Here is a 14,466-nt window from a genome sequence, read left to right as displayed (position 1 = left end):
TGATAGTCACAGAGAGAGAGAGAAAGAGAGAGAGGCAGAGACATAGGCAGAGGAAGAAGCAGGCTCCATGCACCGGGAGCCCGACGTGGGATTCAATCCCGGGTCTCCAGGATCGCGCCCCGGGCCAAAGGCAGGCGCCAAACCGCTGCGCCACCCAGGGATCCCTAGAGAGCATTTTATAACTGTAGATAATGGAAAGTGGTTGTTTCAAAAAGAATCAAAGCATAAAGAGGGCTTAACTGAAATCATACCAAGTTTACCTTGGCATATCCTTGGAACTGAAAAATTTCTAAAAAAGACATTAGCTAAACTCAACACCAAAAAACCCCAAACAATTTGATTAAAAAATGGGCAGAGGAACTGAATAGACATTTTTCCAAGGAAGACATCTAGATGACCAAGAAGCACATGAAAAGATGCTCAACATCACTCAGCATCAGATAAACGCAACTCAAAGCCACAATGAGATATGATCTCACACAAGTCAGGATGGTTAGAGTCAAAGACAAGAAATAACAAGTGTTGGTTAGGATGTGGAGAAAAAGGAACCCTCGTGCGCTGCTGGTGGGAATATAATTTGGTGCAGCTACTTGGAAAACAGTATGGAGGTTCCTTAAAACATTAAAAATAGAACTACTAAATGGATCCAGTAATTCCACTACTGGGTATTTACCCAAAGGAAAGGAGAATACTAATTCAAAAAGATATCTGCACTCCTGTGTTTACTGTAGTATTATTTTTAAGAGTCAAGATATGGAAGCAAGCTACGTGTCCATCAAAACATAAACCGATAAGGAAGATAGAGAGTGTGTATATATATATATATATATATATATATATATATATATGTTACATATATATAATATATACATATGATATAGATAATAGATTATCACGCAACCATAAAAACAATGAGATCTTGCCATTTGCAACAACATGGGTGAACCTAGAGAATATTATGTGAAGTCAAACTGAGAAAGAAAAATACCATATGATTTCACTCATACATGGAATCTAAAAAAGAACAAGTGAGTAAATAAAAAGCAGAATCAGACCTATAAATACAGAGAACAAACCCAACTGATGGTTGCCAGAGGGAAGGGGGTAGGGGGACAGGCAAAATGCATAAAGGAGTATGGGAGAAACAGGCTTCCAGTTACGGAATGAAGAAGTCACAGGAATAAAAGGACAACGTAGGAAATACAGTCAATGATACTGTGATAGTGTGGTATGGTGACAGGTGGTAGCTATAGTTGGTGAGCACAGCATAACGTATAGAGTTGTTAAATCACTAGTTTTACCTAAAATTAATATAACATTGTGTGTCAACTATACTTAAATAAAAAAATTTATATCATTTAAGATATAGTGTGAAGAAATATTATTTTTCATTGAATTTAGAAACATAAGAGTGGTAGGGGCAGAGGGATTGGGGGAGAGAGAATCCTCAAGCAGACTCCCTGCTGAATGTGGAGCCTGACATGGAGCCCAATCCCAGGACCCTGAGATCACAACCTGAGCCAAAACCAAGAGTCAGATGCCTAACTGATGGAGCCACCCAGATGTCCCAGAAATAGTTTTCTTAAATTCATCTATTTCATTAATATTTTGAAGTTTATTTGCATACTTTTTACAAAATGCTTTTTTATTAATTACTGCAATTTCCTCTCTATTTTGTGAAAACAAGTATTTTAAAGTTTTTAAGTGCCAGTTATGTCCCCTGCCTTCCACAATTCATTTGCCTGGCTGCCATCATCTGCAGGTAATAGTCCACATACACATCTTGCCTCAGATAAACAACTAAATTCACAGCACATGACTCCCCCTCCCCCCCACCTGAATTCTCTGTCCTTGAGACTATGTTCTTCTTCCCTCCTTCCCTACCTTTAAAATAGCAATAAAACATGTACAAGTAGTACTATAAGATCATGAAATGCTATTCTATGAAAGACACCCATGCAGTGAAGTACAAATTCTGGATCTCAGGGAGGTTCTCCCCACCACCCCCCCGAAACAGTAACCCCCCCCAAATCTTCACTTCCTAACCCTGAAGCTGTAGTCACCTCAGCCACTGCAGCCTGGCCTCAGCACAGGCAGGTGGTGCTCAATGATGGTGGAGCTGGGGCTGAAGCTACTAGGAGGTTTGACTGCAGCCACAGCTAAGTTAAGGTCCTCTGAATCCATCTTTTCTTCCCCAGGGAGGCCTATTTCCAGGCTGTCTCACCTTACGGACATGACAGGAAAAGAGGACATTCATGTATTTGTCCTTCCGTTTCAGTTCATTTGCAACGGGGACGAAAGTGCCTGAAGTCTGAGGTGTATCTGGCTTCTGAAAGAAAAAGGAAACATGATAAAATGATTCTGCTTAGCATTTTAGATGAAAAGGCAATCTTTTAGTAGCCTGCTTTACAACCACACTCAGACGGTTTCACACACATACTTTTACCTCCTATCCCAGATGGTGGGCTGCTGCAGGGGTGTTATACCACCAAAGGGCCTATCAAATTTTTAAAATAAGGAATGGGAGAGAGGATGAAATGCAGCTTTGGGAATAATTAATATAAAGGTGGTAATTAAAAATAGCTGTTGAATTATGCAAGGGAAGGTTCAAATGCGCAAAAATTAGGTTTTGGAGTGTGTACCTAATACATATGGCACAGAGCGACAGACAAGCCTTTTTTAAAGCAGGGGAAACATCAAACATTGCACAGCTAGAAGCCAAAAAAATCTTTTAGTTTAGTATCGCTCATGAAAGTTTTGTTTCTGTAGTTGTCTCATTCTTTCCACAAATTTCTGGGGAAAAAGTCTTTTCTTTCTTTGTAAAGGGAGCAGGAGTAGATTCCACTTTGTTCTCCTCCACCTACCGAAGCAAGATAGTTGCCTTCCCAGGCTCTCTGGAGCCCAAGGTCAGCCCTTTGACCTTTCAACATTTCCATGGCTGCAACCTTTGCCCTGACCTGGGGCAGGTCAGAAGCGGGCAAGGTCTTGATGAGCTGGGATGCTCTCCATCTGCAAGAGAATAAATGAAATGTATTAAGATTTAGAAACCCAATCCCATTCATGTCCCCAAATAACTGAGCTGTCATTAAGCAGAATTTAAACCATTTACATGCTACCCCAACTCCCCCACCCCAAAGGTCTCCAAGATATACACAGAACTTGTTAAAATATACAAAGATTTTTGTGTAACTTGCTTTGTCATTTGTGTTTTGAAAGTGACTAGAACTCTGTGGTACATGGGTTCTCATAACATTTACAGTCAGGGCACAGAAAGTTTAGATTAATCCTTCCTTCATCCAACACTAAGGCAATCCTCGAGCACTCTCGAGGCACTTACTAAACTCCAGGTGCTGTTCTAGGTGGTGGAAGCCCAGCAGTAAACAAATGGATAAAGGTCCCTTCTGCTAGGTGCTTACATTCCAGAAGCGGGGACAGACAACAAACCAAGTGTGAGTGATGTGCTAAGTGCTATGAAGAAATTCAGGCAAGGAAAGGACAGGAGCCCAGTGGCAGGCAGGAACAGGGGGCGGGTGTTACTTATACAGGGAAGTCTGTGGGGCACCACTGATCAGAATAGATGAGCAAAGACCTTCAGAAGTGAGGGTGGGTACAGGGATATTTGGGCAATAGCATCCTCTCCAGGAGGAGAGCACAGCAGGGCAAAGGCTCTAAAGCATATACTTGCTAGGCAGGTTGGAGGACCAGTAAGGAGCCCTGAGGAGTGCAGGAGGGCAGGCACAGGGGGCGGGTGTGGGCAGAGGAGGGGAGGCCAGAGGGCAACCCAGGGACAGATCCACAGAGCACAGAGGCCACTGTCAGGTCTCTGGCCTTCACTCTGGATGAGACTCAATGCCACTGGGAGGTTCTGAACAAGGAAGGGACACATCCTGACTCCTGCTTTACAGAATCATTGCTCTGTTGGAAGAAGGCTACCGTGGCTCTTTCCATACGGCACATGGGAGAGGTCAGTGGCTGGGATCAGGGAGGAAGTGGTGGAGGCAGAGACAGCTGTTGGTCCTGGATGTATTTTGAAGGACACGCCAGTAGATCTGCTGATGGATCAGACACGGGAGCAAGAGAATAGGGGGGATTTAAAGACGACCCCAAGACTGCTCGGTCCAAGTAACTGAAAGCATAAACTGGAAGCAGTCTATTCCTGATTGAGCAAAACAAGCACGAGGCTTTTATTCTGTTAGGGCTATCCTAGCCTCACATGCACTTATGTCCTCCTTTCTGCTGCAGGAGGTTGCAGCAGGGGTTGGAAACAAACCCACAATTTCTCTATGTCAGATGAAATAATCGAGGCTGGCGGTCCTCTAGCTATCTTCCCCAGGACGCAAGGAAGAGATGCACCTGACACTGAGAGGTGGTGCTCTTTCCCCGATGTATGTACATAGAACGTCAGATCACTTCCATCTTATATTTTCCTGAGATGTATTCTGGCTTCAAAGGACTGGAGCTCAAAGGTTTGTTTTTCTCTCTTACATTCCGACTGAAATAACCAAATAAATATACAAATAAGGAAAAGCTCTGTAAGCAGCCCTGAAGAATAGGAACGATGTTGGTGAACTGAGAGACAGGAAGACCTTGTTGGAGACCTGAAGTAGACTGGACCGAGCCACTGATGAAGTGGCTCAGTGCCAAGCAGTCCACCTGGTGGAAGGAGAGGAGCCCCTTCGGCAGAAATGGCCTGGAGAATCGTTGGGCCTGAGCAGCTGGGGCTGGTGGCCAGGGCAGGTGGTGAAGGATCTCACAGAGGAAGAAGTGCCAGCTCTCTGCACAAAGAATGGTTGCCCATGGTGAGATGGGGACCCCTGTTGTAGCAGACAGCATAGGAGGTAGTAGGATTCAAAAACACAATAGCGTGTAATAAGTAAAGGCTCAGATTAATGGTGGAACCCTCCTCTCTGCTTTCTATGGCCAACTGACAACACAATGGGACAGATTATATTAAGGTCATTCCAGAAGACGCTGAAAGAATGACAGGATAGGAGCAGTTGGTGGTCACAGTCAAGGTCACTGGTGACAGGCACATCCTACAACACTATGTGGCTTGCTGAGCAGCTGCCCCAAATTAGCCCTTGGGTCGCAAATTTTATTCCTGGGGTGGGAGGGAGCAGTCTTTTCTCTGTCTGCTGGTCTGTTTTCAGCCTGAGTGCCCAGTCCATCTGCTCCTTCTTTACACCCACTGTGGCCCAGGATGAGGTCCATATCTGACTGACTCCAGGGCACAGAGGCACACAGGACATCTGGGACTTGACCTATATAACCATGGACAGCACCACACAGGCTTCTCACTCTGATCAAGGAAACTGCCATCTACAAAGGTCCATAGTCCCCAACATTTTTATGGTGGCATAAAAATCACCAGCCTCAACAATATGATAAGGAGGACAAAGCTGAGTATGAGTAAGGCTCCCAGGCTCCTGAGAATGAAAAAGAATTACTGTGAGGAACAGGAGTGAGCTTAACCATGATTAGCCACACATTGAGATTTTAGAAAAAAACAAACAAACCCCCCAAAAAACAAAAGCCAACAACCACAGCAGGGTCTTTTAACACATTTCTCTCAGTAGTCCACAGATCAAAAAAGTTAAGAATAAATTAAGCAGGATACAGTGACAAATCAGGGGTTGGTAAACCACAGTCTGTGCCAAATTCAGCCCATGGCCTGGTTTTGTGCTGCTCACAAGCTAAGAATAGTTTTTTTTTTACATGTTTGACAAAACCAGAGCAAAACAAAGTATGTGACAAAGACCATATGTAGCCCATAAAGCCTATGATACTTATCACCTGGCTCATAACAGAAAAAGTTTGCCTTTGGATGAGATTAACACAACTGGCAGGATTCATTCAGAGTGCGTGTGCTTGTTGCGCGTGTGGGCATCCACACGTGTCTGCAAAGTCAGCAAACAGAGCCAATGCATGATTTTCAAAATGCTCATTAACTCAAAGCCCCGAGAAGGCTGTTTGGGACTGTCTTATATCTTTCTTGTTTGTCACCATATCCCTGGAATCTAGGACAGTGCCCATGACATAGTTGGCCTTGAGTAAATATTTGCTGAATAAATTAAATTTTGCAAAAATTAATGAATTCTAGGCTATATATAAAACCATCACAATCTAAAAAGAAGACTGTATAAGCCACAATGCAACACAAAATCAATAGTTCTTTGTGGCCATTAAAAATACCACATAGATCTTTCTTTATAGACATGGATTTTTAAGTAATCCTATTAACCATGCTTGTGTAAAAAAAAAAAAAAAAGGGAAAAAAAGTCCAGATACGTGACTGTGTATGCATGCATACTCTTAGTATGAGCAAACATTTCTACAGTGTTTATTATGTGTCAGGCACTATCTGAAATGCTTTGTGTGTGTGTGTGTGTGTGTGCATTATTTTACTCATAATCTTTTCAAGAACCCTATGAGCAGGTACTACTATTATGGCACTTTTGTAGATATGGTAACTGAGGCACAGACAGATTATCTAATTTGCCCAAGATTATACAACTAGGCAGCAGCAGAGATTAGAATATAAGCCCCAGCTCCAGGATTTGTGTTCTTAACCACTATATCATGCTGTCTCTTATATGTGGGTGTGTGCTTGTAAATGCACAGACACAGACATAGAAGGATACAAACTAATTGTTAAGAGTGATTATCTTAGGGGAAGGGTATAAAATGGGGGAGAGGAGGGAGTGTGGAGGATTTCAGTTTTATATCCTATATATTTCTACATTAATTCTCTTTTAAAAAAACAGTACACATGTATTTATGCATAGCTTAATTACTTTTTAAGTTAACATTCAGGTTACAGACACCATTCATGAAAAACACTTACTTGTGCATTAAAAGCCTGTCAGGATTTACAACAAACATTTATAGTATTAGATCTGAAAACTGAGGTAATTTTGCTTTCAATAATTCTTCATTGTTTGAGTTTTTCTTTTTATGAGATACCATTTCTTTTCTTTCTTTTTTTTTTTTTTACAAAAAGCAAATGGGATACATAGTAAAGAATTTTCTTCCTATGCATTTTTCTTTACCTTTTGATATTTGCCACCAACTATACAGAGCTAACTCTAAAGGAAGATAAAATCTGATTTAGCACAGAATTATAAATTAGTTCTTTTACATTCAGTATGCCAATTATTTCATAGTGTTCTTTGTGAAATACCACAATGCCAAATGACCACATCTGAGAACCATTAGCTTACTTTATGTGACTAGATGGCTGTATCTAAGACACAGCTGAATTAATCTGGTGCACACTGGTATCAAACAAGTGTGAATAATAAGAGTTAAGAGGCCGTGAATAACTACAAACTCAGACTCATCGGGGCAGTTTATAAAAAATGAAGAGTAGCTGGAAACATACCAGATTTTAAATGGGCATTTATTTATTTATGTAAAAATAAATGGTTGCTCTAAAACTATTTCCCCCCTTACACTTTAGAATCATCTAGGGGGCGCCTGGATGGCATAGTCTGTTAAGCATCCGACTCTTGGTTTTGGTTTCAGGTTGTGATCTTGGGGTCATGAGATGGAGCGCTACGCTGTGGAGTCTGCTTGAGATTCTCTCCCCCTTTCCCTTTCCCCCTCCTGCTCATGCTCTCTATTTCTCTCTCCTTCTCTCTAAAATAAATAAATCCTTAAAAAAAAATCATGCGGGAAACTTTAGGAAGGACCTTTGTTTGGGCTCCACTCCCCAGTTCTGTTAAATAGGACTTTCTGGAGACTTGGGCTTTGGTATGTTTAATAAACTCCTTGGTATATTTCATAACCAGGATAGAAAAGCATTGTGAGAAAGACTCACAGACTTTCCAGTTTGAGTTACGTGTGGGGATTTTAATAAATAGTTATTTTTTGCTAATAAAAGAAAGAGACAGCATGCTAATAGCTTATCTTAACTATGTCATGATCCAGGGTTTGTGGCACACTGCTGTCAAGTGCTAAAGGAAGAATAAATGCACAGTTCTATTGTTTTGAGAAGTAAACAGATGTGTTTTGAGAGTGAAATTTATAGACCTGGAGCCACGAGGTAAAGGCGTAGTGGCAAACAGCTAAGCCAGTATCATGGCCTCAGACTTGTGACTTTATACATTAAGTGTGCTACCAGAAACAGATGCAGCACATACCAACTGGCTCTTTCTTACCTATTAAAAATTGTCTGCAAGGCCTCCTCAAAACGGCGAAGAACTTTAGGTGGGGTTGGCCACTTCACGTGCTTCCCGTGGTCCTTCATGGTCTTGACACCATGGAAGCGTCTGGCAACCTCCTGAATGTAGGATTTCATCTTGTAATGCCGGTAGTATCTGATAATTGTCAGAGCTGCTTTGGTTCTCTTGTACCGCATGCGGGCCAGGGTGCCTCGCCACACCTTCACAATAGAGAAGGAAAAAGACAAGTGTTGCTTGCTGGCTGAGTCAATGGTATGGGACTTTTAAATTAATTGTATAAGATCCTCCACTTATAAACTCTGAGCGGGGTGATGGGGTGAGGGGGTGTAGGGGTAGTTTGGGATCTTGTCTATGGTCAACAAAATCAGATTGGATTCTGCATGCCACCAACAGATGGCGCCAGGAGTCACGCTGGTCATTTTACTTCAGCTGTCTAGCTGCTCCTGATGCACACTGGGGTGTGTGCTGACTCAGAAGCAGAGTCATGTTTTAACTTTATGGTCATGAGGAGAAGAAAGCCAAAATGCAAATGTCCCTGGAGAAATATTTTAAGTATGTTGAAAGGAAGCAAGATGAGTCAGAACCAAAAGCCATCAATATCTACAGTTCTCTAATGAAACCTGGCTTTATACAATTATATCACTGGCTGCTAGTGTACCATCATGTTGGATTTACAAACCGATTATACACAGTCTGTGCAGCCCTGCTCTCCAGGTGCTATGTAAATTCCCCCCAAAATTAGATGTAATCTTGGGGAAAGGGTAAAACAGATGACTAATAGTATATGAATCTTTAAATTTTTTTCAGTGCTCAGAAATCAATCAGACAATATATAAATGTCTCTGCGCCAGCTTTACCCAAGCATGGTGAAGTCAGAGATACTTATACTCTTCCTTCAGGATCCTTTGCCCAGATTCCTGTATTTTTCAATCTCTCAAGTAAAAAGAGATTTGGCATAATCTTCACTTCATTATTGGCTCTTCCCCTATATGAGTCCTCCACCACCAAAACTTAATCTTTCTTCGACAATATTTCCAGCATAAACCCCTTTCTCTTCCTTATTGCTACTAAAATCTCCAAGATCCCAAACTACTTGCACTGCTTTCTCCAACAGACCCCTTGTACACAGTGCCATGGTTCCAGTTGATATTTACTGCTGCCACTTAGATAACCAGCCCAATTCTTAGGTTGTCGGTATTAACTTCCCTCCCTGTCTCTGGCCTCCCAGGACCAAGATTTTCCACCTCTAGTTCAAAGCCCACAGTATGGGTCCTCCAGAGTCCCTCAGGGTTCTTGTACTTTCTCTTAAATCCCCACCTGTGCCCACCAATTTCTCAGAAAAACTGGTGCAATGCCTCTTTTATGCGCTCATTTTAATTAATTAATTAATTAATCAATTAATTAATTTACTCATTTTAGATGTTTCTTGATGCAGACTCCTAAATCGGCATCACATGCTTTTTTCAACCTGCTGCACAATGAAGATAGATTTGTTTGTATGGGATACATGAGATCATCACCTAGGGACCCCAAAGAGGAACTAATGAGTCAAGGAAAACTATGATATGTGAGGGGAAACGTGACATATGAGCAATTTGTGATGGGAACCTAGAGCTCACGTACAAACAGAATATATAAAGACCATGAGGCAATGAAAACTTGTTTCTGCATGTGGCGTCAGTACAGAAACCCTTTTTAGCCAAAATGGCTCTCTTCCCTGTCGCCAAATCCATCATGCAGATGGCTTTGTTACGCCTCCACCCAAGTGCTAAAATAAAGGTCCCTTCTTTAGCATCTTGAAAAACCAAAAGAATACAATTACAGGGTGGAAGTCTGTGATTCAATTTCTTAAACAGAACACATTTTTCAAGTTTCATACTGTTTGTTGCTTTTCTACTTTTTTAAGAGGAAGGAGATTAAGACTCCCTGGAGCCACACCTGTATAGAAAATCAATCCTTAATTTTAAAGGAGTGTTCACAGAATTTCTTATTAAAATGGTGTTGGTTTAATTTTTCAGTAATTTTGGGGAAAAAGCATAAGTAAGGGGCAGGTTTTTAGGGTTAACATTTTTTTAAAATGTGTATTTATTTGAGAGAGAGCGAGAGAGAGTGCACATGCACGTGGGCAGGGGTAGAGAAGGGCAGAGGGAGAGGAAGAGAATCTCAAGCAGACTCCCTGTTGAACACAGAGCCCAATGTGGGCTTGATTTCACAACCCTGAGATCATGACCTGAGCCAAATGAAGAGTCCAATGCTCAACCGACTGATTCACCCAGATGCCCTTATGTGTAGATTAAAAAAAACAAAACAAAACAACTTTATTTTGGAGGGGGAGAGAGAAAGAAAGAATGAAAGAGAGAGAGAGAGAGAGAGAGAGAGAGAGAGAGTATGAGCAGAGAGAGGGACAGAGGGAGAGGGAGACAAAGACTCCCCATTGAGTAGGGAGCTCGAATTGGGGTTTGATGTCATGACCCTGAAATCATGACCTGAGCCAAAATCAAGAGTTGGATGCTTAACTGACTGAGCCACCCCAGTGCCTCTGAATAGGCAGATTTTTTTTTCTCAGTCACGTGTCCATGTGTCCTGGACTCTTTTTTTAAAAAGACTTATTTATCTGTTTGATAGGGAATAGGGAAGGGGCAGAGGGAGAGAGAGAATCTCAAGCAGACCCTGTGCTGAGCACAGAGCCTGATGTGGGGCTTGATCTCATGACCCTGAGATCATAACCTGAGCTGAAATCACGGGTCAGACACTTAACCAACTAAGCTGGGGCTTTAGGTAGCTACCATCATGCTCCCTCCTTAATAGTAAAGAAATGCACCAGAAGTTTGCTTCACTGAGTCTGGGGTGCCTTGTATTCTTTGGGCTTGGTTGAGGACAGATATTCTTTTTTCCATACCTTGTGGAGCTTTTTCTTGATTCGGCTTTAATATTATTCCTTGCAGATGCATCCCCTACTCCTTGCCCACTTATTGGTATATCAGAGGCAGGAGACATGCTAAACATTCTTGACTCTTCTTGCCTGAAGGAAAATGTCTTTTTTTTTAATTAATTAATTAATTAATTAATTTATGATAGTCACAGCGAGAGAGAGAGAGGCAGAGACACAGGCAGAGGGAGAAGCAGGCTCCATGCATCGGGAGCCCGACGTGGGATTCGATCCCGGGTCGCCAGGAGCGTGCCCTGGGCCAAAGGCAGGCGCCAAACCGCTGCGCCACCCAGGGATCCCGGAAAATGTCTTCTTAATGGAAGGGTCCCCAGGGGAGGTATGGGGTATTCTAGGCCTTCCTTCTGGCATACATTTATAGTTAACGCCAACTCCATCAAAAGCAATGAGACTTTTCAGAATTCCCTCCTTGTAAATTCTCCATGTTCCATTCTTCTCCTTGAAGAATATATTGATTTTTTTAGCACCTTCGTTCAATTTGGTCCAATTTTTCTTTTTCTGGGTGACACTTCTCAGTTTACAGTATGAAGCTGGGATTTTTTTTTTTCTCGTTTCAGGCTTCGTGGCATGTTCTCGGTTATATTTACATTTTTGTTAATTTCAGCAAATTTGGGGGAAAGGAATTTTTGTGAGCCTGCGGTTACATTGTCAGCTTTGTCAGAAGTCCCTTAGGCTTTACTTTAACAAAAAGTAGCACTGAAGAATTACAGAGAAAAATGACTGCATGCAAAAAATTATTCATGTATTTTTCCTTAGAATCTAAGCATATTTGGTTTAAACAGATATGCTCCCACAAGTTGGTGAGTCTGTGTAGGGGAGGGTTGTTGATTTTCCCACCAAAGATCTGCAAGTTGAAATTTAAGGTATAAGACAGATTTTTCCACTTCCCTCTTTGTTTAAACTGGCTTAGTTGGGGTTTTCAAGAATCATATAAAGTGTCTGCAGAGGAATCTGCCTGATGATAGGATGTCAGACAACAGAAAATTAAATGTTATATTCAACAGCAAATGTTTAATACTTATATGCATATGTCAGAGAGGCTCAACAAAAATAAAGAAGCCAAAGGCCCTTGTTAAAACAATATTAACTTTAAAAGAGGAACCAACCTATGTGTTTTAGGATATGATGCAAGAGAGTGGAAGTTGAAGGCTGAAGGTGACACAATGGGATCTGGGAGGGAAAGTTAAGCAGAAGCTATAAAGCAGGTGTCAGACTGACAGAGAGGGCCTGTAAGTCTTTTCTCAGATAGAAGAGAGAACAGAGGCAAACAGAGAGGCCAGCTCAGGGGGACCAGCCGAGGTACAGAGAAAGACCATTCAAGAATAGTGTGTACAGGGGATCCCTGGGTGGCGCAGCGGTTTGGCGCCTGCCTTTGGCCCAGGGCGTGATCCTGGAGACCCGGGATTGAATCCCACATCGGGCTCCTGGTGCATGGAGCCTGCTTCTCCCTCTGCCTGTGTCTCTGCCTCTCTCTCTTTCTCTCTCTGTGACTATCATAAAAAAAGAATTTATAAAAAAAAAAGAATAGTGTATACACCCTTGCTGTTGAGACAGTCCAATTCCTCTCTTGTGTACCTTTACCCCCTGTAGTCAATTCTAACACAGCAGTCAGAGTGATCCTTTGAGGGCCAAAATCAGATCATGACACTTTTCTTCCTGAAACTTTGCCACCACTCTCCATTTCCCTGAGTGACCCCCAGACCCCTCGCACTAACCTACATGGGCCCAAGTTCTCTGGGGCAGTTACCTCCCTCCCCTACTCCCTTTGCCTAGAATGATCTCCCTCCAGATATTGCATGGCCAACTTCTTCACTTTCTCTCTGTGTCCCTGCTCAGTGGTCATCTTCCCAATGAGACTGGCCCTGACCATCCCATTTAAAATTCAACTTGTCTCCCTACCTGGCACTGTCTGTTTTCCTTACCAGGCTCTGTCTTTTCTCTTGCCTCTAGCATTTGACACTACAATACAGCATGTAACTCACATGTTACTGTGTTGGTTACCCTCTCCTCCCACTGGCATTTCAGCTCCACCAGGCCAAGGGCTCTTTGTCTCTTTTACTCACTGATGAAACTCCACTGACTAGAACAATGCTCAGAATATAGTGGCCACTACAGAGTATCTGCTGAATAGAATGAATGTTTTCACCTTCATCTTTCAAGCCTGATACTAAATCTTTCATTGTGGCTGTCATGTTTTCCATTTTCAAGACTCATCCTTGTTCTCTAAATTTTTCTTTTCTTTATTTAAAAGATTTTTATTTGAGAGAGAGCAAGAGAGAGTGAGTGTATGACTCAGGGGAGGGGCAGAGGGAGAAGAAGAGGGAGAAACAGACTCCTTGCTGAATGTGTAGCCCGACGTAGGACTCCATCCCAGGACCCTGAGATCATGACCTGAGTCGAAGTCAGATGCTTAACTGACCGAGCCACCCAGGTGCCCCCAAATATTTCTTTTTAAGAGCACATTACTCTTGTTTAACAGAAGCAACGTCTCATCTTTCCTTTCTGAGGATATGAATAATGATTTTACTTTTTACAATTCTCCTTGGGTTGTATGTTCCTTCTAAATCTCCTCTATTTCCATTTGTCTTGGTCTTGACCTTTTGTGCTAGAGGCCTTCCTTGAATGTTCTGGAATCCTTGGCCATCTATTACTGAATGTCACTCGAAAGCTCTGTGTATGTGCTTTAGGAATGGGGGGACTTCATTTCATAGGGTAATTAGGTGAGTTCCACATCTGTGGAAAACCCCAGAACATTTTGCCAGCAAAATTCTGAGTAAAGGGGCATTGAGGGTTATCTTTAGTAACCAGATTTTCACTTCCTTTCCTAGATTTCAGTATGGCGCCTGACCCCTCTCCACCACTGTGCTTGGTGTCCTCCAAAGCCCAGAGTTTCTCTGGTTGTATTTCTTCAGAGTAAGTTTCTTGTCTTCTACCAGAACAAGGCTGAGGTAGTGACGTGCCTTTGTGAGGTCTGGGAGGAGACCTTTGTTTTGCTCCTTATACAGACTGTTAACCAACCTCCTTCAGTTCTCTCCCTCGCTCCTACCTCCTGAGGGACCTGGTCCTTCCCACTCCTGAATTTTCTATAGCCCAGCAGTCGGGCAAACTGGCTTGCCTGTCTGCCTTCTCTGCAGGCACTCAGATGTCAGCTTTCTCCACCTGCTTGGGGGACTAACCACACATCCACTTAATTTCCAAAATTCTGTTGATGCTTCTTGTCTGCTGTTGTTGTTCCTATGGTTCTATTTGTCCTTGTGGGTTTCTCCCATTTTTATCCCTTACTGCTCATTTAGGGGTTTTGAGAGGGAGTGGATATAAACACAATCTGTCATGTTT

At 42.4% G+C, this 14,466-nt stretch overlaps 1 protein-coding gene across 1 annotated transcript in view; it reads right to left on the bottom strand.

The window, feature by feature from the left end:
- MYO1D (myosin ID) overlaps window positions 1–14,466 on the bottom strand; it is a 326,201-nt gene that overhangs the window by 135,099 nt on the left and 176,636 nt on the right. Inside the window, exons 17-19 of the mRNA XM_055323846.1 lie at window positions 8,160–8,383; window positions 2,865–3,009; window positions 2,225–2,329 (exon numbers count right to left, since the gene is read on the bottom strand). Coding sequence (XP_055179821.1) covers window positions 2,225–2,329; window positions 2,865–3,009; window positions 8,160–8,383 — 474 coding nt within the window. The remainder of the gene's footprint in view (window positions 1–2,224; window positions 2,330–2,864; window positions 3,010–8,159; window positions 8,384–14,466) is intronic.

The sequence above is a fragment of the Nyctereutes procyonoides genome, unplaced genomic scaffold (assembly GCF_905146905.1).
Source record: "Nyctereutes procyonoides isolate TBG_1078 unplaced genomic scaffold, NYPRO_anot_genome, whole genome shotgun sequence".
NCBI lineage: Eukaryota > Metazoa > Chordata > Mammalia > Carnivora > Canidae > Nyctereutes > Nyctereutes procyonoides.
This window is presented reverse-complemented; position numbering and strand designations above follow the sequence as displayed.